General features: G+C 44.8%; 1 protein-coding gene across 2 annotated transcripts in view; it reads left to right on the top strand.

Moving 5' to 3' along the window:
- Positions 1 to 7707, top strand: part of LOC116958002 (aerolysin-like protein) — a 56473-nt gene extending 48766 nt beyond the window's left edge. For both annotated transcript variants that reach the window (XM_076058202.1, XM_032980467.2), the window contains exon 2: positions 5340 to 7707. In XM_076058202.1, the coding sequence (XP_075914317.1) occupies positions 5354 to 6295 (942 nt within the window). In that variant the 5' untranslated portion in view covers positions 5340 to 5353 and the 3' untranslated portion in view covers positions 6296 to 7707. The remainder of the gene's footprint in view (positions 1 to 5339) is intronic.
- Positions 7708 to 24175: the final 16468 nt, after the last annotated feature.

The following is a 24175-nucleotide window of genomic DNA, read 5'->3' as shown; positions in this document are numbered from 1 at the left end:
AGGATGTTCTTTGTAGAGGAAGAAGGATCATGGAAGGGGATCCTGGCTTTCGTATATAGGAGGATGTCTTGGTCATTTAAACTTTCTCTCGTTCCAGTTTAGTTATGTTGATCTCTTTCATGGTACCTTGTGATTGCATGGTTTTGTAGTCTTGATGCAGCACACGTTGCTTGTTTCTGATATTTGAATTGATCGACATTAATTCCCTGACCTTCTTTCCGACTTCCTCTTTAATCAACTTATGATCCAGGACCTGGTTTTCCAGCAACCAGAAGCTACGTGCCAAACACCAATCACGGGCACCAGGAATTATTTTATAACCGTGCACATCACCGATGCTACCGAATGACTGAGCAAACCGGGAGGGATAAGGGACAATGATAAATAAATAAGTTTAACATGTAGGCTTTCGCGACCAATATTATTCATAATAAAGGTTTTTGGGTTAGATCGCGTTTATTTATAAATGTGTCGTAACCCTCCACCACCCGACACGGCCAATCAGCAATAAAAAAGTGTCACGTTGACAAAAAGACAAATAATTCACTACTTTAGCCCACCGGTGTGTTGAAGAGTGAATCCACATTTACAGTTTGAGTACGACGTTTCGCTGGTAAATGCATCCAACATCATCGGGCAATTCGCCAGAATGGTAAAGCCCTCGCTTGCTCCCGGTTTTATATAGAGCAGCAGGGTGACGTCATCACTTAACTCATATCAGGTGCAGTGATTAGAGGCGGAGAGGGGGGGTATTGTAATTATATAATCGATTAGTAATCAGTCATTGGTTGTGATTAGTAATGAGTTGTAGATTAGTAATTCTTTAAATCAAAATGTAATGTGTATTATTTAATAATACGCTTCCAGGCCGCACTAAGCCTGTAGCTGTCAGAGCGATTAAAGTTATTCTTGTTCCTCTCAATTTCAATGGATTCTCTAATTAGTTTTTGCCAGTAATAATTAGTTTTACACACCACTGCAACATTGTCAAAATCAATTGAGTGTCCTTGTTGACAAGCATGTTCTGCCACTGCCGACAGTTGTGTTTGAGATAATTTAATATTTCTCTGATGTTCTTTTAGTCTTACGCTGATGTTACGTCCCGTCTGTCCAATGTAGCAGCTGCCACATAAACAATTAATCCGATATACACCTTCTGTTGATAATTTAGGTAATGCGTCTTTAGTGCAAGATACTAGTTTTTGAATTTTGTGTACTGTACCAAATCTTACTGTAATGTTTTGCTTTTGCCAAACACGGGCTAATTTGTCAGTTACTCCTGAGATATATGGAATTTTTATTGTTTTAACAATATGGTTGCTTTCAGCAGTATTGCTTTGCGATCGTGATTTGGCATTCAGTGCTCTGTTAATTTGAGCATTATTGTAGCCATTCTGTCGTAGTGCGTCTTTAACGTGTTTAATCTCTCTCACTAGACTCTCACCATCTGACACTGTTTTAGCCCGATGTATGAGCGTCTTGATAAGAGAGGATTTCTAAGCTGGATGATAATGTGATTCTGCATTCAGATAGGCATCAGTGTGCGTTTGCTTTCTGTAAACGCTGTGTGTTATTTTACCGTTTAGGCCATGTCCAAGCAAAATATCTAGGAATGGGAGTGTGTTATTCACCTCCATTTCCATGGTAAACTGGATGGCCGGGTTTTGTGCACTGAGATGATTTAGAAAATCATTAAGTGTATCTTTACCATGTGGCCAGACAACCAAAGTGTCATCCACATATCTAAACCAAAAGGATGGTTTCAATGTGCTCGACGCAAGTGCTCTTATTTCAAAGTTTTCCATGTACAAATTTGCTATAGCAGGGGATAAAGGAGAACCCATTGCTGCTCCTTCCTTTTGTTTAAAGAAATCCCCTCTCCATGAGAAGTAAGTGTTATTTAAACAATGGCCAGCAAGTTTCGGAATATTTTTTGGTAAACCGGTATTCTTTACTAGTGTATCAAGTAATTTAAGCGATTCGTCCACTGGAACCTTAGTGAATAGAGAAATGACATCAAAACTTACCAGAATATCATCAGGAGTAAGTTTAATATATTTAATCACATTCCAAAGATGTTCTGATTTTTTTTTACAGTAAGATTTGGTACAGTACACAAAATTCAAAAACTAGTATCTTGCCCTAAAGACGCATTACCTAAATTATCATGGAGTATACTAGGGCTTCGCAGCTGTCTCTCTCCCCCTCCTCTGTTCCGACCATGGACGAACTCGTCCGTCTGAACGGGGCCCATAGCTATCCGTGGTACGGAAATTTGAGGGTAAGAATCCACCCATTTTTTCGCCATATAGCATTGTGATATATAACGACTTATGGTTGGTAGCTTAGCTGATTGGAGAATATAGAGTTTATTGATAACATGAAGGTAATTTATATTTTAGTTTTTATTGGTTCACTATATAGTACTGTGAATAGCTCAGATGTGTAGTCATTTCTGTGACCAGTCACTAGCAAATCACCCAGTTATTTCAATGCTAAATTCGCCTAGTTATTTCAATGCTAAATTCTCCTGTTTGATTTGTACTAAGTGCCTCGGTGAATGTGTATGCTCTGACTTCAACGTAACTATTTCTGTAGCAGTTACAAGCGAGTCACTCAGCCATTTCAATGCTAAATTCTATGCTAATCCCATTGTCAAGGGGTGCCTCTGCGGATATGTATGCCTTAACTTAGCTATTTCAATGCTAAATTCTATGCTAATTCCTTTTAACAATGGGTGCCTCTGCGGATGTGTGCTTTAACTTTTAACATAGCTATTTCTGTGACCAGTCACAAGCTAATCATTCAGCCATTTCAATGCTAAATTTTATGCTAATCCCTTTGTCAAGGCTCTTTGTTCCTCTCACACAGCTTAAAAGCCGTGATCTGAACGTGGCTCTCTCACTCCAGCGCTGTCCTACCAGACAGTCTCGCCCCCTTCACCTGATGAAGGCCGCTTGTGTTGTGGCCGAAACGTCGTGAGAATATTATTGTGTTATTTTATTTTATCAATGTATTATTTTATTCTCATTCTACGTGACTTTACCGAAAGAACCAAAGAAGATGGATATATGTGCTTGTGTGTTTATATATATGGAGACTAGCTGTACTACCCGGCTTCGCCCGGGACTTGGATCCACCACGCCCGGCCGCCTTTGTCTCCCCAGTGGCGATGTGCACATACCACAGCAGTTAGTCGTTTGAGGCTCAGTCGACCTAGGGGAGACCCAGGACCGGTTAAATAATCGTCACCGGTGGTGACCGTGAGCGGGAATCAAACTCGGGTCGCCGGGTTCGTAGCGCAGTGCGCGAATCGCTACGAAATCCCCTCCCACACACAGGATAAAGACAAAATCCCCCATATAGCCTTTCGGGGGCAAGTGCTGTTAGCGAGCACCTATGAAGGCGGGCACGGCACACGAGGGGGTGGGTGACAGGAGCACGCCCGGCCGCCTTTGTCTCCCCAGTGGAAATGTTCACACACCACAGCAGTTGCTCGTTTGAGGCTGAGTTAACCTACCGGAGGCCCAGAAGCGGTTGAAATAATCGTCACCGGTGGTGGCCGTGAGCGGGAATCGAACTCGGGTAGCCGGGTTCTTAGCGCAGCGCGCTAACCACGACACTACAATGCGTAACGCTTCCACATGCGCGGGTCACGTGACAGATTTGACATCACAGCACACTTGCCGTGCAAAAACGTACATGCATTATTGAGCTCCCCCCCCCCCAAAAAAGTGTATTTTTATAATTTTTGCATGATGTACAGTCTGTAAAGTACCCACATGGCAAATTTCCAGTTTGTTGCATGTCGGGAAGTACGTTAAACATTTTTAACAGACACACATATTCACAACTCTGCCTTTTATATATATGGAGAATATTTGCAGTCATTGTTATCAAACATTTACCATCTTCCACCTATGTTCACTAATACCAGGAACATAACCCCTTTTTACAAGGAAGGTTTCTGCATTCGTGAACGTTATCAAGATTCTAACACTCACGGATAGACAGGGTTTGCGGTATTGTACTGATGCGTGCTGTACTGCACTTGTTCTGTTGGAAGCATTTTTTAGGTTTTAATTTGAAGTGAGCTTCCCTCAAGCAATGAAGGAACCTGTTTTAGTTGGAGTGATAGGTTCAGTGACGAGATCACGTCATCTAAAAGAGCCGGAATGGGTAAAACCGCGATTCACAAACTCAAAGCCAAATAGGAAAACTAGGGATTAGTTCACGGTTTGTAATACAACTCTCCCTCATTATGTTTCATGTACACCCTACATCAACCTAAACATTAAACGTGAAATATTTTGAATGTAACATAGGATTAATATGTCCTAGTTTGAAATATAACTCATAGAGTATATATATTCATAATACAGGTTTTTTTTGTGGTTAGATTGCGTAAATATAAAAAATTGTCTTAAACCCGCCACCACCCGACAGGGCCAATTAGTAAGGTGTTTGACGTAAACAGAGCATGCCACTTCGCTACTAGTACAGCACACGGTGTGTTGGCCTTGCTCTCTAACACACCGGTGTGCTGTACTAGTAACTAAGTAACCAATAGCATGTTTGTTTATGTGACAAACCTTACTAATTGGCTGTGTCGGGTGGTGGCGGGTTTGACGACGCATTTATATATTTACGCGATCTAACTCAAAAAACCGGTATTAAGAATGATATTGGTCCTGACAGCCTACTTGTTAAAGTCAATAGAATGAAAACAATATGTAGTGTACAATACTGTATACGTATCCGTGGACAGTACTGTACACCGCAGGAAAAAAAAATCATGAGCGGCTGAACCTCACTGCCTCCCCACTGGAGGCTGGGAACACCACGTGGCCTGCGAATGGTCGAGCCACAGGGGCACATTCGATGAATAAAATTGACCCAAAACAGCAAAACCGCGAGGAAAGCGTTTGTTGCACTGTGTTGTATCAAAATTTATTTCAGAGGAGCTGTGTTTCTTTTGCAGACAAGGCTCTCTTAACCTCAGTCATACCTGTCAAGTATCAAACCTTGTCATTGTCTGCTGTTCTTTCTTTGTCTTTATCTATAATTTAGTTATTGCTAGTTAATAATCTGATACAATAAGTGTTTTTTTTTTTACAATTGCCAATATGATGAGGTTATACTGCTTTTTCACGGTTTGTTCGCAATAGTGAAGTTGTTATTGAATTGTCGATAACTTCTGAGTCGACATGCAAATTTTTGAGTGCATAACTATTACAAATGTGTCAATAAAATGTGGTATTGAAAGTCAAAACTGTAACTATCACAATGTTTGAAATTCCTTTCATAATTTAACCAAATCTGTATCTTGTAATGTGCAGGAAGAAAGGAGAAAATGCCTTATCCATTGGCCATACACACATGTGGAGGACAAGGAGGAACAGACTTCAACTTTGATGGGAGGAACAATGGAGCAACGCTGGAAAAAATGTGGGTGTGGGTTGGTGGGTGGCAGATCAAGTGCGTGAAGGCCTGGCTGACGGATGGAAGGTCTGCACAGTACGGCAATCCATCAGGATCTCAGAAAGAGTTTGTGTTCCAGCCTGGGGAGCTCTTTTCGTCCCTCTCGCTATGGGGGAATGGGGCTGGCACACGCATGGGCGCCTTCAAGTTCAGGACAACCAAAGGCAGGGATTTCTTCGTGAAGATGACAGACTGGGGTCTAAAGACCGAGTATCCAGTCGACATCGGCTCTGGGATCTGCCTTGGAATTCAGGGCAAAGCCAGTTCAGACATCGACTGCATGGGCTTCGTGTTCATCAATTCGGTGAAACGTTCAGAATTGATCAACGTGACATACCCTACACTGCACAAGGAGCTTCCAAAAGTCCAGATGGAAGAGATCAAATCAATCAGTTACAAGAATAAGGGTTCTGTCCCCCAAACCTATAAAATTGAATCCTCTAAGACCTTGACCAAAACCTCCTCCTGGTCGATCTCAAACAAGCTGGAGGCAACCGTGAGCATCAGCGTCAAAGCTGGCATTCCAGATGTCGTAGAGGTTGAAAGTGGCTTTAGTTTCACCGTTGGCACCGAGAGTACGCGCGGTGTGGAGAATTCAGAATCGAAAACCGAGCTCCTCTCATTCGACGTCACGGTTCCTCCAGGCAAAACCACGGTGATCGACATAACCATCGGTCGTGCAGATATCGATCTCCCGTACAAGGGAACGGTGCGCATGTCCTTATTGAACGGTGCCACCTTCGACATCCCAATGGAGGGTGTCTACAAGGGCCTCGCCTACACCAAAGCGACTGCAGAAACAAAGGAAAAGTGACGCGGCATTGCAAAAGCACGCACGTGCTGCGCTTTACCAGCTGCATGCTGCATGCAACGCTGCCTGTCTTAAAAAAAATATTTATTGAAACCTGCGGTATAAAATATGATGCAATACATACGCCATTTCAGAGAGTACAGTTCTTGCGATTAAAGAACCTTTGAATCGGTGCAAAATAATTAACACAAAGATGCAATTATTTCAACGACTTCTTCTCGCACATTCCATACATAAGCGAGTCTGTTCGCTCAGAAATCACAATGAAATTATCATAATCATAATGTTTATTTATCCTGGAGGAATCCGATGATCTCTGAATCGCTTTTTTACAGATGTCCAGTAGGGGCGAATCAGCAAGTTACAACAACAAACAATACAAAACACGATAGGAGTACAAAGTAGAACAATGGTAAGCAAGTAGCTAAAACGTAAATAAGTAAATAACAATAAAAAGTATATACGTACAAATAGCATAAGTAAATTCCTGACGATTTTTCAACACTAAATGCAAACTTGGGCAAGGCAACAAAACGACTACACAAACAGTTCCAGATCAAACCAACACTGCAGAGCGTATCTTCATAATATTGGATATTACAATCTATCGATTCAAAGCTAAAAATCACATTTGCCATTTGCTTAGGTGAAAATGACCTCCAACTAGCAGGAGCAAATGAACGTAACCTTCCAGCAGTAGTCTGGGCAATGTAACAAGACAACACAAACTGGCATAGGCAATGCTGATCGGCAGAGTACAAATCTGGAGGGGTTTGAGGCATCAAAGTACAAGCTGGATGACCAATCTTGATTTGAAGCTCTCGTGACCGAAAAAACCAAAGAGGCTGGATGAACGATATAAAGAACTGGAAGGAGGAAAAAAGGTGGAAGCTTTATTGGCAGCAGAAATGAGAAGGTGGAGAGTAAAAACCTACACAGAGCAAATTATTCACGGCAAAACAATACAAATATATCTTGACATTACAGATTCTGCATGCTGGCACGTACAGAAAAATCGATTAACTTAACCAATATGTCTTCCAAAATTGTAGAGAGACGACATCCACGTTTGAATGATACCAAACTAAACAGTGACAGAAAGATAAAGATGCCCCATACAATCAACCAATCATCATTTGCGTTGGGACAGCTATTTTCAGAAACGCTCATATATTTATTTTCCATTTCGCACTGCATGTACAATACAAATTATGACAACTGGCCTCGAATTAGCAACAGTTTCTCCAAAGTTGACATCCACAAATTCAGTATCATCACCACCACCATCTGGATTTTTGTATTTTGATTACAATTGCATGCTCTTTTAATCATAGTAAATTGCATGCAAATAGTCATTTGCATGTTATGCAATGCTTTGGGATGGATATGCAAAATAAAATATCTTCAAAAAAACATTGGATTATGTTTGTATTCAGTATCACCATTATCACATCCACAACCGTTTGAGCCAGCATTACTGAAAACCTCAGTTCAAATCCAGGCAGTCGCCTGTGATTAAACTGCACACTCAAGTGTGGTGAGTTGGTGGTCTTAATCCGGTTACGAATCACTGCATGAAGACAAACCCTTCTGTCACAGTTTAAAAAACGTAAGCTTGTAGGTGTGCGGATAACTCGTAGCAGAAGTGAGAACTTGTTTTTTAATTAGCATTTCAATCGCACGTGATCAACCTGGAATCTCGATTCTCGACAGAGAGAGATGGCCACGTTGCTCAGAGGTCAGAGTGCTGACCTGATTTCGAATCCAGGACCTTAGCAGTGCCAGCTCAAACCTCTGAGACACCTGACCACCTCCTCTCCAAAGCATCTTAGGGTTGCTTGATACAGTCTGATTATTTCAGACAACTTCAAATTTGTCATGAATTTTTTGATCCATCGCCCATGATACTCTCATTGATCCCTGCAGTCTGCCTGCTGTATATTGCTCCTTCAAGGAAAATACAAATTTGTAAGATACACATTTTAGATAAGGCAGTAAACATACAAATGATCGGAAGAGAAGTGAGGGCATTAGAAAACAGCAGGAGGTACCAACTAGTATCCATAATGTGGGGAAAGCGAGACTGTGATGCCATGGCCATGTAGTGTGGAGTGAGGATGGACACGTCATGATATGTTGAAAAAGAATAGGCTTTCCCTTTGCCAGCAATCATACAGGAGGTGTTAAGATGTTCAAACACCACATAGACACATATTTCAAGGCATCGCGTCTGCAGTAACTACAAATGCATGCGTTAAAACATGCAAACATATTTTATAATGTATGCATTGTCCTTGAAACTGGCCTACGCCAGAGACAGCCTTTTTATAGTCTTGTCTCAGCAGTGTTAGTCCAGAGAACAACACCAAATGATAAACAGTACAAAGGCAATACAAATAACAAAGCATTACTAGTTTGGGCTGAGTGGTTATAATACTGAAATTATCTTTATCTTAATACATTTATATCAAATTTACTAGGAATATACAAGTCCAGGATGAGGTAGAATTTACTTCCAGGTTTTTGTAGGTGGAAATTCGACAAAATAAATTTAATCGAATTTGTCACACATAGAGAGGTCTCATGCTTGGATTCCGGTGCTGCCAACTCTGCAGCTAACCCAGGGCCGTATTATCCAAAAGGTACAGTACTTACTGTGCCTAGGGCCTACGGCAGGGGTCGGGAACCTATGGCTCGCGAGCCAGATGTGGCTCTTTTGATGATTGCATATGGCTCGCAGATAAAACAAAATATTCTCACTTGTTTTAATCCATCCATCGATTTTTCACTGCGCATGTCCTGTTCAGGGCTGCAGGAGCAATTGTCCATTATTTTAATTGGATGATACTGGCCTACGTTTGCCGTTGCTGGGTAAAACAGGTAAACGCCCCCTTTTGAATCAGTCTGAGATTGCGTCTGCTCGGTCATTAGCTCAAAGCTAACCCTTCGACGAAGAAGATGGCGAAAAGAAAAAAAGACGACGAGTATCGTACATTTCAGGACGAATGGACCGAAGAATTTGCCTTTGTGGAGAGAGCGGGTTCTGCGGTGTGTCTAATTTGCAATGACAAAATTACATCGTTGAAACGGTCGAATGTAAAGCGGAACTTCGACACGCGCCACGCTACCTTTGCATCAAAATACCCTGCGGGAGACAGCAGAAAGAAAGCGTGCCAAGAGCTTCTGAGCAGGGTGCAAGCTAGCCAGCAGCAACTCCGCGTATGGACCCGGCAAGGTGACTATAATTCGGCTAGCTTTGCTGGTTCTTTAGCAATAGTGAGGAACGGAAAACCATTCACAGATGGCGAGTATGCTAAAACGTTCATGCTGGATGTAGCCAATGAACTTTTTGATGATCTTCCGAACAAAGACAAGATAATCAAACGGATACAAGACATGTCTCTGTCGGCAAGAACTGTTCATGATCGTACCATCGTGATGGCAAACAAAGTGGAGGAAACGCAAGTGAAGGACATAAATGCAGCGCCGTTCTTTTCTCTGGCTTTGGATGAGTCAACAGACGTGAGCCATTTGTCGCAGTTCAGCGTGATTGCAAGATATGCTGTTGGTGACACACTGCGCGAAGAAAGTCTTGCTGTTCTGCCATTAAAAGGGTCCACAAGAGGTGAGGATTTATTCAAGTCTTTCATGGAGTTTGCTCAAGAAAAAAGTCTACCTATGGATAAACTACTCTCAGTGTGTACTGATGGTGCTCCGTGTATGGTGGGGAAAAACAAAGGATTTGTGGCGCTTCTCCGTGAACATGAAAATAGACCCATCCTAAGTTTCCATTGCATTATACACCAGGAGGCACTTTGTGCTAAGATGTGTGACAGGCAGTTTGGCGAAGTGATGTCGCTGGTCATTCGTGTGATCAACTTTATTGTTGCCCGAGCCTTAAATGATCGCCAGTTTAAAACACTGCTGGATGAAGTTGTAAATAACTATCCTGGTCTGCTTTTGCACAGCAATGTGCGTTGGTTGTCAAGAGGGAAGGTGCTTAGCCGTTTTGCGGCTTGCCTGAACGAAATCCGGACTTTCCTTGAAATGAAAGGCGTCGGGCATCCTGAGCTAGCCGACACCGAGTGGCTCCTCAAGTTTTACTATCTCGTAGATCTGACTGAACATCTGAACCAGCTCAACGTGAAAATGCAAGGCATTGGAAATACAGTGTTATCCCTTCAACAAGCTGTATTTGCTTTTGAAAACAAGCTGGAGCTTTTCATCACGGATCTTGAAACAGGTCGTTTACTACATTTTGAAAAACTGAGCCAATTTAAAGATGCATGCACAGCAAGTGAGCCCATTCAAAACCTTGATCTCCACCAGCTAGCTGGCTGCACATCCAGTCTCCTACAGTCCTTCAAAGCACGCTTTGGAGAATTTCGTGAGCACACTCGTCTTTTTAAGTTCATCACCCATCCAAACGAGTGTTCACTGAACACAGCCGACCTGAATTACATCCCTGGTGTCTCCGTCAGAGATTTTGAAGCAGAAGTGGCTGACCTGAAGGCCTCAGACATGTGGGTGAATAAGTTCAAGTCACTGAATTAAGATTTGGAAAGAATCACACGACAGAAAGCGGAGTTGGCGAGCAAGCACATGTGGACAGAAATGAAAAAACTCCAACCCGAAGACCAGCTGATTCTCAAAACTTGGAACGCGCTTCCTGTCACATACCACACACTGCAGCGTGTGAGTATTGCTGTATTGACCATGTTTGGATCTACGTATGCATGTGAGCAGTCATTCTCACATCTTAAAAACATCAAGTCCAACCTACGATCACGTTTAACGGATGAAAGCCTCAACGCTTGCATGAAGCTTAACCTCACCAAGTACCAACCCGACTACAAAGACATCAGCAAATCCATGCAGCACCAGAAGTCGCATTAATGGTGAGTGTTATAACAACATTATTTAAAAGAATAAATTCAGAGGCTTATTATACTGACATTTAGTTGAATTCACTTTTAAAATATATTATATGGCTCTCACTGAAATAAATTTCCAATTTTTTTGCTTTCATGGCTCTCTTAGTCAAAAAGGTTCCCGACCCCTGGCCTACGGAAACTTAAGGGCCTATGAAAAAAAATGTTTATCATGTTTTTTAAGTTTTACAAAAAAACTACCAGGATATCTTCTTGCATTAATATATGTATTTAGCAAGGATAGGCACAGGGTATGTATATACATGTAGTATATTCCTCTGTGTGTGCTTAACACACAGAGGAATATACGGTCCCCTCACCCAATACCCTAGGGAGGTATAGCCTCCGGACTTGGCGGGACTCACACGTCTACCGCTAACCTCCTTGATACCTAAGGAGGTACAGCCTCCGGACTTGGCGGGACTCACACGTCTACCGCTATCCTAGTCCTCCGGCTAGGACCTAGTGGAGGCTATCTGACCCACCGCTGGCCCGGTGGGTTCTGATCACTGGGTATGCTGAGCCTTAGCCCTCAGAAGGGCTGGAAGGCTGGTCCAGGGTCCTAGCTAGGCTCCAGCCCAGTCTTCTGTCTTCGTGTAGGGAGAGAACCCCCCCGAGGTCCGTTGCATCACCCGTCTTATACCCCTTCGTGGCCAGGCAGAACCAATCATACATTCCCACGTGGAACTGTCTGATTGGTTCGTACCAAACCCTGGCTACGATCCGTTTCGCCTCGACTGACCCCAACTGTTGTACCCAGGGGTAATGCTGCACTGCCCTGGTGGCAATGCAGGTTATGCAACAGCGCGTAGTTAACACTTCTACATCACCCCCTCCTTCGGAAGCTCCAGCCGTTCTGGCTGCAACAATGGGAAACTCCGAAATTACCAAGGGTAGAAGAATTGTGAGTGTGCCTCACGAACAACAAGAACAATAAAACCCCTATAAATACCCCCCTTAACAACATAACGTATGTACAAGGCACTAGACATGCCAAAGAACATCATAACAACCGGCGAGATTTCGCGTGCATGTGTTTCGTGGGACCATCGTAGGGGATGGCAGGCTTTGTCGGCGGCACAAGGGAAGGAAGAGGATGAGCAAGAGCATCCGGTGGGCCTTTAGGCATCTCCACGGGGACACCTGATGCTCCACGGTCTATTGAGGCCGAACGTGGCCTGCATGGAGCTGTCACTCCCGCGTCATCTGCAGGAGGAATAACACGCCTGCGCTGTCGGTTAGGCACCAACGGGGCGACATCTGGCTCGTCGGACGCGTCGCACACTCGGACCCCGTGTCATGTGTGTTGTGGAGGGACGCGTGGCGTGACGAAGGGTTTCAACCGAGAAGGGTGAACGCACCAGCGACGCCGTCCCCAGCGCATTTTAACACATTGGGGATGCAGGACTTCCACTACCTCAACCGGGCCTCGCCATGGTCTGAGGAGTTTGGCCGACGTGGACACCGGCACCTGGGGGCAGTGGTGCCATGCCCTGTCTCCCGGTGCCCACCGATGCGTGTACGTCCGAGGGTCACGCAGTCGCAAATTCGCCCGTTGGTGGGAAGCCGAATTTTAAATGGCAGCCTCCCGTGCCTCGGCCAACTTACGGAGGTTGAATCGCAAGTGATCAACGAGCTTTGACTTTTGCGGTGGCTGTTCGATTTCCAGCCGAACATCGGCGGGAGGAAAGGCATCCCTGCCGTACATTAGAAAGAACGGGGAAAATCCCATCGCCACGTGAGGTGCCATACGGTATGCGGCGAGGACCCCCGGAACCTGCAAGTCCCAATCGAGGTGGGATTCATCGACCTGATGGCATAATATAGTGGTGAGAGTTCTATGAAGGCGCTCCATCATGCCGTGGGTCTGGGGATGGTAGGGCGAAGTGCGCACTTTCTTAGTGCCCAACAGGCGGCACACATCATTCAGCAAGGCTCCAGAAAAGTTTCTTCCCTGATCGTTCAGCAACCGTTCTGGTGCACCCTTGTCCAGGACGTAGCCCTGAGCAAAGGCGTCCACAACGGCTGCCGCCGACTGGTTGGGGAGGGCCCAGGCCATAGGCCACCGCATAAAATACTCTACCCCAACCAGAAGGTACTTATTACCCCGTGGCATAGTAGGAAAACTGCCAAAAATATCGAGAGCCAACAACTCATTTATACGAGAGACCGAAATGGGTTGCAGGGGTGGACATGCCGGTTTAGCCGGCGGTTTACGTTGCGCGCAATGGGTGCATCCCAGCAAAATGTCAGTGACGTCACGCAGCATGCCCAGCCAGAAAAATTGCAACCGCAACAACCCAATGGTCTTATGAACACCCAGGTGTAATAAACGCTCATGCGCTGCCCATATGGCTTTGCATCGCAAGGCAGACGGCACGACGATTTTATGTTGACACGAGTCAGCATCCCAATGCATCAACAAACCGTGCTTCATGACGAATGAATTAAATTTGCCCTGTCTTGGAGCCGCATTATTCGCGTGGCGACGCAACCGCAGTAACGACATGTCATCGCTCTGGTGCCGACCCCATTCGGCCAAAGTTAGCCCCAGCAAATCGTCACTGGCCATTGGATCTGCATGATCCAACATCGGCGCTGAGGTGGCGGGATGTGCGGCTGACACCGTTGTGAGAGGCGTGACTTGCGCAGGCAGTGGCGGCTTACAACGGCCCGAGCCCAAAAAACACGCACATTTTTAAGCCGGTGGGAGGCGAGACAATGCATCGGCATTCGTGTGTTGTGCACCCCTACGGTAAGTGACATTGAAATCGTAGTCCTGAAGGACTTCGAGCCACCAAGAAAGCTGGCCGGACGGTTGGTCAACCCGCAGAGCGTACTGTAAAGCTGAATGATCAGATCGCACGGTAAAATGCTGACCATACAGGTACGGCCTGTATTGCTGAATAAAAAAAAAACAATGGCCAGCAGCTCACGTCGGGTCACACAGTATCTTTGTTCAGCAGGAGACAAGACTCTGCTACCATAGGCAACAACCCTTTCAATGCCATCAACTTTTTGGGACAGAACACCCCCAATCCCCGTATTGCTAGCATTGGTGTCCAACACGAATGGCATGGAACAATCGGGGTTTGCAAGGGACGGTGCCGTCATGAGCGCGTTCCGAAAGGAGTCGAACACGGCCTGTTCTGGGCCCCCCCAATGAAACGCCACCCCTTTTGACGTAAGGGCGTGGAGTGGCTTGGCAATCGTTGCGAAGCAAGCAACAAACCGGCGGTAGTACGACGCAAAACCAATAAAACTACAAACATCGCCCGCAGATATAGGAGTCAGCCATTGTTGAACACATTTGGTTTTTTCAGGGTCAGTAGAGATGCCCGAGCGGCAAACTACGTGGCCCAGATAGCGCGCAGACTCACGCAGAAGGTGACACTTCTGCGGCTTGAATTTTAAGTTAGCAGCCCGCATTTTCAAGAAAACAGGACACAACCGTTCTATGTGTTCGCCGAACGTGCGGCTAAACACGATGACATCGTCAAGATAAATGAGACATGAGTCCCACTGGAGCCCAGCGAGGACCAACTCCATGAGCCTCTGGAACGTCGCTGGGGCCGAGTGAAGACCCATGGGCAATCTATTAAACTCGAAAAGGCCCTGTGGTGTCCGAAAAGCAGTCTTAGGTTTTGACGCTTCGTCGAGGGGGAGTTGCCAAAACCCCGAAAGTAGGTCCAAGGTGGAGAAATAGTGCGCTCCTGCCAGGGCATCCAATGACTCGTCCATACGAGGGAGAGGGTAGGCGTCCGCTACCGAGATTTTATTTAGGCGCCGAAAATCAACGCAAAAATGGAGACTGCCATCGTGCTTTTTGACCAGCACTATTGGAGCACCCCAGGGACTAGTGGAGGGATACATTTTATTGGCCTCCAGCATGTCATCCACAGCCGATTTAACATGCTGTTTCTCTGCCGGGCTAAGCCGAAACGGGTTTTGTCGAATCGGGGCAGCGTCACCAGTATCAATGTGGTGACGCAGCAGCTTGGTGCAGCCAATATCAAATTTAGATTTACTGAAGACATCGGAAAATTCTCGCAGAAGAGCGCACAATTTAATTTGCTGCGAACGAGACAGATCACCCGTGTCTGTGCAGAGCGCGTCCAACCATCTCTCATCCGATTCGGAAGGAAGTGGGACCTGCGGCGTGTCATGCACGTGTCCCGTGACTCCGGTGCCCAGGAGCACCGGGGTCGTGTGAGCGAGCACAGTTCCTTGCGGAATGACGGTCGTGGACAATCAGACATTCAAAACCTGCAAGAACGGCTCCCTGTCGGCTGCTACGAGGGTCTGTGCAGCCACCAAATCTAACCCCTTAGCAGCTGCGTTTGAAGGCCCGAGCAAAATGCCATGTGCCAAGGCCTCCGGGGCAAGCGTTTCTTTAAGTTGCAAGGGCACGAGCATTTGTGTCCCTGGCGGAATGCGGACTGTTCTCGCGACAAATGCCTGCACCGAGGCATTAGCTATGCGCGGATGTGAGGGTGTGGGCAAGAACGCCATCCGTCGACCCAATGGGAGTTCGATGCAGCCTTGATCTACAAGGATCATAATAGGCATTTTCGCGAGAAAATCAGTGCCTAGTGAACACGGCACAGCGAGGGAAGAAGAGACCAAAATAGGCCCTGCCAATTTAATGTCTCCAATCGAAATTTGCGCCTGATTTGCCTGATAATGCCCAGCGAACTGCCATTAGCGGCGAAACACGGGATAGAAACCCGTTCCAAGGGGCGGCATCGTACGGGCAGTATATTGTAAATAAAATCGGATTAGCATCGACCAACACGCGAAATTCCACACCCTCGATTGACCCGACAACCACGGACGAACCTGCCGTCGCCGCGACTACCCTATGGGCCAACTCAGGCCACTGCCCAGGTCCGAGTGGCCGTGAAGAATCGCCAGAACACCCCCCATCACACGCCAATTCGCGAGCCTTTCTTATAGTGCGGTGCGGTGTGTATGGTGTGAATGAGGGCCGAGCGTAAGAGGCGTCGTGACTTGCCTGGTTTTGCCGCAATGCCGTGGACGTTCTGTAGTCCTGGCCCCGGGATGCGGTATGGCATCGTCGAGGCGCACGGCAGTCGGAGGAGATGTGACCTCGTCGGCCACAGTTGAAGCACGTTATGTCGCCGCGTGGAGGAGGCCGTCCCCGCTGCTGGTCGTTGCGGCGACCAGCATGGTCGGATGATCGCCGGTCCGTTGACCTGGTCGCCATGAAGGTCCGGTCAGGGGAGAACTCGGCATCCCTGCTGGCAGGCTCCAAGGTCGAAGCCGAGGCGGCGATGGTATTATTTACTTATACAATGCTTAACACACACAGAGGGATATACGGTCCCCTCACCTAGGGAGGTACAGCCTCCGGACTTGGTTAGACTCACATGTCTACCGCTATCCTAGTCCTCCGGCTAGGACCTAGGGGAGGCTATCTGACCCACCGCTGGCCCGGTGGGTCCTGACCACTGGGTATGCCGAGCCTTAGCCCTCAGAAGGGCTGGAAGGCTGGTCCAGGGTCCTAGCTAGGCTCCAGCCCAGTCTTCTGTCTTCGGGTAGGGAGAGAACCCCCCGAGGTCCGTTGGGTCACCCGTCTTATACCCCTTCATGGCCAGGCAGAACCAATCATACATTCCCACGTGGAACTGTTTGATTGGTTCGTACCAAACCCTGGCTACGATCCGTTTCACCTCAACTGACCCCAACCGTTGTACCCAGGGTAATGCTGCACTGCCCTGGTGGCAATGCAGGTTACGCAACAGCGCGTAGTTAACACCTCTACATATATATGTCAAAATCAATAGTTGTTTTTCATAATGTGAGAGAAATTAACACTGTAGATTAACTTTTTGAGATTTCTTCTTAGCAAAATTAACAATAACATCTTCAAATGGTGTTTTTCGCACAATCTCATTCTCAATAGAGAGTAGTGCAAAGGAAGACAAGGCGTTGTTGTCCTATGGCTGATCGGAGACAGTTTTTTATAATAAGTTGAAGCTTTAAAAAAAAACACTCCCTTTCACAATGCGTTCCCAAGACAGCAAGATACATCCTTAGAGCAATGTAACCATTCGGAAAGCTGCTGATCAGCTTGTCAGATCGTTGGCCTTTGAGCATGTCTGACACTATATCTTCTTGCAGCAACTTAATTTATTTTATTTGATATCTACGTGACTTGACCGAAAGAACCAAAGATTATGGATTCCTGCAGTCACAATAACTTCAAATCTAGATATCGGACACTGTTTTTCTCTGCATAAAAATGAAGAAACAACAGTAATTTAACAGTGAATAATTTTTCAAAATCTGCTGGATATGCAGCAACCAATGCATTGGATCCCCACAACAATTTTTTTCTGTGGACAGTGATCTATCTAGAAGTCAAGCAATATGCCGCTTGGCGTGTAGTTGTCCTGTCAGGACCTTGACTTTGTTATTGATTAAAATGAACGGCATCATTTTAAAAGGTGTCATCCGATATGACAATCATCGTCAAAAACAATTAAAGACATTTTCTCTTTTTGATTTAAAGCTTTCGTGACTGCATGGATTCATATTCTTGGTTCTTTCGGTAAAGTCACATAGAAGGGAAACAATAAAATAATAAAAATATAAAACAATTAAATTCCCACGACGTTTCGACTGCAACACAAGCAATCATCAGGTGTGAAACCCCACAACAAGAACATTTTTAAAAAAAGTGGCTGTTATTTTTAACGTTAGCACCACGGAGAGATATTTGACAGTATGTTCAGATGGACGAGTCCATCTATGTTCGGAAAAGAGGAGGGGGGAGACGAAAAATAATGGATGCGGTCTGAAAGCCACCTTAAGCGTGATCAATCAATTAAGACCCAAAATGGTTTATCAAATCTTTCCAATGATTGCTAAGCCAGAATCCATCTTCTCGGTTGAAATTGTCTCTGTGTTTGTATATGTGGATAGCCTCATGAACGAATCTCTCATGGTAGCCAGATGGCTTGCAAAGAACCTCTGTCTTGGAGAAGTCAATGTCATGTGAACCTACTGAATTATAACAGTGATCTGCCACGGCCGAGGTGTTGGTCCTACCCTGTTTCAGGTCTGCTTTGTGTTAACGAATGCGGTGCGAGACATGTCGTTTGGTTTCTCCAATGTAAATACTACCACAGAGGCAACTTAGTTTGTAGACGCCAGGGTACTGTATGTCCGGAATCACATCTTTTACAGATGGAACCAGATCACGGATTTTATGTAATGTGTTGGATCGGACCTGGATCTTGTGTTCATTCAACAATTTTGGAGATCTTTTTTGTGATCCCCGCAATGTAGGGTAAAGTGATGGTTTTGAAAGGCTCCTCAAGAGGGTCCTTCTTCATGGTTGGAGTGATAGCTTTGCGGATTGTGTGGTCGGTGCTTGAGTTCACTGGCTATATGTTCCTGGTCGGATATGCATTGGGCTCTATGGTGCAGAGTCTTGATGAGGGAAGTCTTTTGGGATGGATGGTGGTGGGAATCCGGTTTCAGGTAAGCATTCGTATGGGTAGCTTTCCTGTAGACAGAGTGGCTCATTGAACCATCAGGTCTCTTTTTTATTAGGACATCCAAAAAAGGTAGCTTGCCATCTTTTTCGACTTCCATGGTAAATCTGATGGCTGGGTGTATGGAATTGATGTGGTCGAAGTATTGGTCTAGAGCAGGCCGGCCATGTGGCCAGATGACAAAAGTGTCATCCACGTAACTCTTCCATAAGGTTGGGCGCAGAGTGGCAGTCTGGATGGCGTCAGTCTCAAATTTCTCCATGAAAATGTTGGCTACAACCGGAGATAGGGGGGAGCCCATTGGGGTGCCCTCAGTTTATAGAAAGTTCCATTCCAAGTCAAGTATGAATTGGTTAAGCAGTGCCTTACCTGGGGGGGGGGGGGGGGGGGTGTTGGATATATCGGCCTTTTCCAAAATTGATATTAAAAATAATATTTGCCGATATATATTGTTTTTTTATTGATCAAAATAATGAATGAAAACACGTAAGCCAGAGCACAGCAAAAAACAGATGTTGATCGTAAATAGGCCATAAAAAAAACCACCAGCAAAAGAGGTTAGAGGTTATCTGCGATTTCCCAAACAAACCTGTTGATATAATATGGCCTCCAGGGTCACCAAGAGGGGAAAAGGGCAACCACGCGCAGAGACGCGGTGAGGGAGTGAACGAGTCAAGTTTGTGAGGCCAGGATAAACAATATTCCAAGAGATCCCGGTCGTCTTTGTCTTCCCACAGCACAAAAAAGGAATTTAACACCCTAGCGAGGAATGGCTTCTTGTTACAAAGAAGGTCGCCCCCTCCTCCCCCTCAGGGTTGTATAACGCAGATGGCTTGACGAACACACACACACGAACGCACACACACACACAGGCCACGCCCTCCACGGCGCAGAGCAGAGAATTTTTTTTTTAATATAACGGTCCAACCATCATTCCAAAAGTTCAGTTCAAACCGGGTTCAACAAGGCACAAGTTGTCAGCCGGCGAGCTGCAGAAGATTGGGCACGAGCGGCTGGCTCCAACGAGCCCCGCGATCAACTGAGGATGGCGAGGCTCGCAGGGTAGCGAGGCGCCACCAAGTGTGAGTTCAGAGCCGAAAGGGAAAGTATCGTTTAAAGACCTTTATTTCTACATCGAGTTCAGCTGCAGCGCGACCGACGCACCAAGCAAGAGCTTCTGCAACTAGCGGCCAAGCGTGTGCCGACTTGAGTCATCCAGCATCGGAGAGAATCTGCTGCCAGCGAAAGCGCATGCGATTTAGCAATCCAGCAGTGGAGAGAACCAGCTGCCAGCGAGAGCGCATGCGACTTACTCGTCCAGCAGTGGAGATAATCTGCTGCCAGCGAGAGCGTGTGCCGACTTAGTCATCCAGCAGTGGAGAGAATCTGCTGCCAGCTGCCAGAGAGAGCGCATTCGACTTAGTCATCCAGCAGTGGAGAGAACCAGCTGCCAGCGAGAGCGTGTGCCGACTTAGTCACCCAGCAGTGGAGGAAACCTGCTGTCAGAAAACCAGCGAACCAGCACGAGAGCGATCGCGTATCTTCAAGGAGGGGAGCGTGCCGGCGCAGCTCATCCAGCAGTGAGTGCGTTCGGGCAGCCACAGAGCGTTCAGCGCTGGAGAGCGCGCAGTCAGTGATCGCCATCTACCGACGAAATACCGCGACTGCAACACCGTGTCAGCTCGCCAACTACGTAAGTCGAACCCGAATCGACAATAAGGTTGTTCCAAAAAGTTATCTTTGGGTTTCAAGAAGAGTTGCCATTCCCAGGTTATACAACTGATTCGTGAAAAACACTGCTGCCATTGAGTTACGTGGATGAGGTCATTTATAAGCAAATCAGTCGTATGTTTTTTTTGTTTTCTTTTCAATGGCATAATCTTGCCAACGAATCCATTAACGCACATTTGTGCCTTTAGGAATAATAATTGTTTGTTTTTCGTATGAATACCGTCGCATAATTTTAAGGACTTGATTCATATTTTCATATGTTCGTGTTACATGAGAATTAATTGATCCGATAGCCAAAGTGAAACAACGTGATAAGAAATGCTTATGGATCTATGAATGGATGTGGTACTGTGTGGGCAATTTTCAAATACGAATTTGCATATTATAAGGTTAAGGTTTTTGTTAGGATAGCATATGCATGTTCTTAGCATCTCTCTCTCTCTCTCACCAACTGCTCGCGCTACGCGTAGGGGAATGAATCAAAGTGAAACCACGCAGTCGTTGATGATGCTGTGTTGAGACTGTTGGAATTCCGAGCTGAGAGTTGCATATTTTAGAGTTAAAGTTTAGTTAGAAATACAATTGATTAATGCAGAAGTGTTGTGTGTTTCTTTCCTGAACTGATTCTGCGTTGAGATCTGAACCTGGAGAACTGGCATAACACACGAATCCATACTCAGTAAATGTTAAAGCGAGAATAATTGTGTTATACTGATCGATAATACGAAGTTAAACAACGAAGCCGAGTTAACTCTGGCATACGTGCACAGCACCTGCATGACTGCATACGATTAATTGCATTATCCCGACTGATAACCGACCCTCGTCACCGAGGCGGGGCCTAATTATCATAACGACTTGCATTAGCATAATCATCATCATGTACAGAAGAGCTACATTTAATAGAGAGAGGAAACACATAACCGCAGACATACACATACAGACCCCAAGTCTGATGATGATTGCTTGTGTTGCAATCGAAACGTCGTATGCTGTTGGTTTTCATGACGAGGCTGTTGGTGGGATCTCTTATTATTTTTGTATAGCTGCCATCGTTGAGTAATTCTTGAATTTTGTTGTTATATTCTATTTTATCCATGATGACAGTGGCATTGCCCTTGTCGGCTGAGAGGATTACAATGTCATCTCTCTTTTCTAATTTATATAATTCAAAACGCTCATCTTTGCTGAGGTTGCTAGCTGGCATCTTAGCGTTTTTTAGGGTTGCAGTGATTTCAGATCTTGCTACGTCTGCAGCGATGTGACCCAGGCCCTTGAGAGCCACGTCTACTTGGGCAATGATATCATTAACTGGTATGTGTTTAGGTAGGACTGCAAAGTTTAGCCCTTTAGCTAAAACGGATTTCAGACAATCGGAAATAGAACTGTTACTGCAATTAATTATGACTTTGTTAACGTCTAGCTTTTTGGTGTTTGTGTCCGGTCTTTTGTTTGAGAGGAGGTTAAATTTGGAAATTCGGTTATCCTTACATTTGGTCGGCATAGTGGCAGCTGAAGAGGCAGTCATATTGTCTACATGTTCCCAATCCGATGTAGACATTGTTGCCGTCAATGATAAGTGTGATTTGAAGAGTGTCTTGTCTAACTGATCTAGTTCGGTGTGTAAAAGTTTATTTTTTTATTATTTTATTGTTTCCCTTCTACGTGACTTTACCGAAAGAACCAAGAATATATTTTTTTCTTGTAATATTTTAAGGCTTACCTTGTCTTTTTTTCAATAATTTAAAGTGACATTTGCTTATCTGTGGTACACAGCGCAATCTCATAAAATTAGGGAAGAGACTAAATATTTTACTTATCAGTAACGACATCTGTCCAGCCGCTAGAAAAAATGTGTGTGAAACAAGTGAGTGACAACAGCGGTAGTAAGATGAGCAGCAGTACCAACTATACGTACAGCTAACTGGGCATATTGACTGCTGGCGTAATCAGAATTACAATTTATTCTGGAGGAATCCAATGAGCTATGAAGGTATTTTTCATAGATGTCCAGCACAGCTGCGTGGTGTGGTCTGGGTCTGTTCTTGCTATTGTTTTTCTGCCTTGCCCAAGCATGGGAATTGGTGTACTTATGCAATCTGAACGTATTTACTTTATTTATTTAACTTTTTATTTTTTAGTGACTTCCTTTTCTTTTCTACACTTTGCATTCTGTTCAGTGTTTGTATTGTTTGTTGTGGCAACTCTCTGACCCACTCCTACTGGACATATGTGAAAAAGAGCGTCATAACTTATTGTATTTCTCCAGGATATATATTCTGAATCAGATATATATTCTACTCACAAATTCACATTTTAAAAAGTGGGAGCCTTAGGTAACTATCTCAGTATTCACGTATGGCATTCCTCAGATGAAAGGACAAAAACACCTCATAAACTAATTATAAAACGAGCAATAACAATGTTTGATCTTCAAGAATTCATACATGACACTCTCCATTTTGAATGGGATATGGTGATCAAAATTTCCTGTTCTTGAAAGTATTTGGACATGTTTTAAGAACCAATTTATTTAAAAAATAATTGACAAACGTGCCCCCTTAAATAGTCCAGAATAAAGGGTAATCGTCCACTTTGGTTTAATCCGAAATTTTCTGAAATAATGAAAACTAGAGATATATCCTGGAATAATTCAAAAACATAATTTTGGATCATCAGGGTAGTTACAGAACACATTGGAGTAAAATATATCCTATACACTAATGTTCATATTGTCCATTCCTTGCTCTTCATACACCAACCATGAAAATGTCCATGAAAGTCATCGTTATTTTTTTTCGCTTAGTCCCATATCTTTACTGGATGTATTGTGTAAGCTAGCATCAATTAAGCCATCATCATCCACGGGAGAAGACGAGTTGCCTGCATTGGTATTTGTGTCTGTGGCAGATCTCATGTATAAGCCTTTCACACACATTTCAACCACTGACTTACGAGAAAGTACATTTCCGCGAGAGCGGGAATCCGCTCTTATTAGTCCAGTATATAAAAATGGCTCCAAAGAAGACCCTAATAATGATAGACCAATGTCTATTCTTTCACCATATTCGCAAAAATACTTAAATCACAAATAAACTGCTACCTAAAATCAGTAAGCAGTCTGGTTTTCTAGATGATTAATGCACCACCCGGATAAAGGCCACTACTGATGTGCAATATTCCTCGACTTGCCAGAAGCCTTTGATACTGTTGACCATGATATTCTACTTCAAAGCTTTGTTAACTACATTTTTCAGATAGTACAATACAATGGTTTAAGAGCTACCTCTCAGACGTTTCCAAAAAGGTGCATATGAGCTGTTTCATGCACTCGCGTGCAATTGAGATTCGTCTTTTAATTTCTACCTCACAGCTTCCAGTGTGTTGAATAGTGTAGCCGAGCTAATTTAATAATTTCACCAATTCAACATTGTTGCCCGCTATTTTCACGTCAGGCAAGTTGTGCGGCTGCTATTTTCAGGCATGATCTCAAGGGCTAGGAGTACAACTTCACGCATTTAAGCTAACAAGTCAAAATCATCTGCATAGTCCAGGTCCGTGAACGCCTCGTTACCAAGGGTTACTCCCAGCAGTATCCAGTCCAATGGGGCAAGGGACAGGATTGGGGCAATGCCACAGCCTTGCCTTACGCTGCTTTGGATACTGAACCAATCGGACAACTCTGCGTCTACATGAAC

Source organism: Petromyzon marinus (genome assembly GCF_048934315.1).
Source record: "Petromyzon marinus isolate PM22_M1 ecotype Great Lakes invasive population chromosome 68 unlocalized genomic scaffold, UKy_Petmar_22M1.pri1.0 chr68_unloc.1, whole genome shotgun sequence".
NCBI classification, from domain to species: Eukaryota; Metazoa; Chordata; class Hyperoartia; order Petromyzontiformes; family Petromyzontidae; genus Petromyzon; species Petromyzon marinus.
This window is presented reverse-complemented; position numbering and strand designations above follow the sequence as displayed.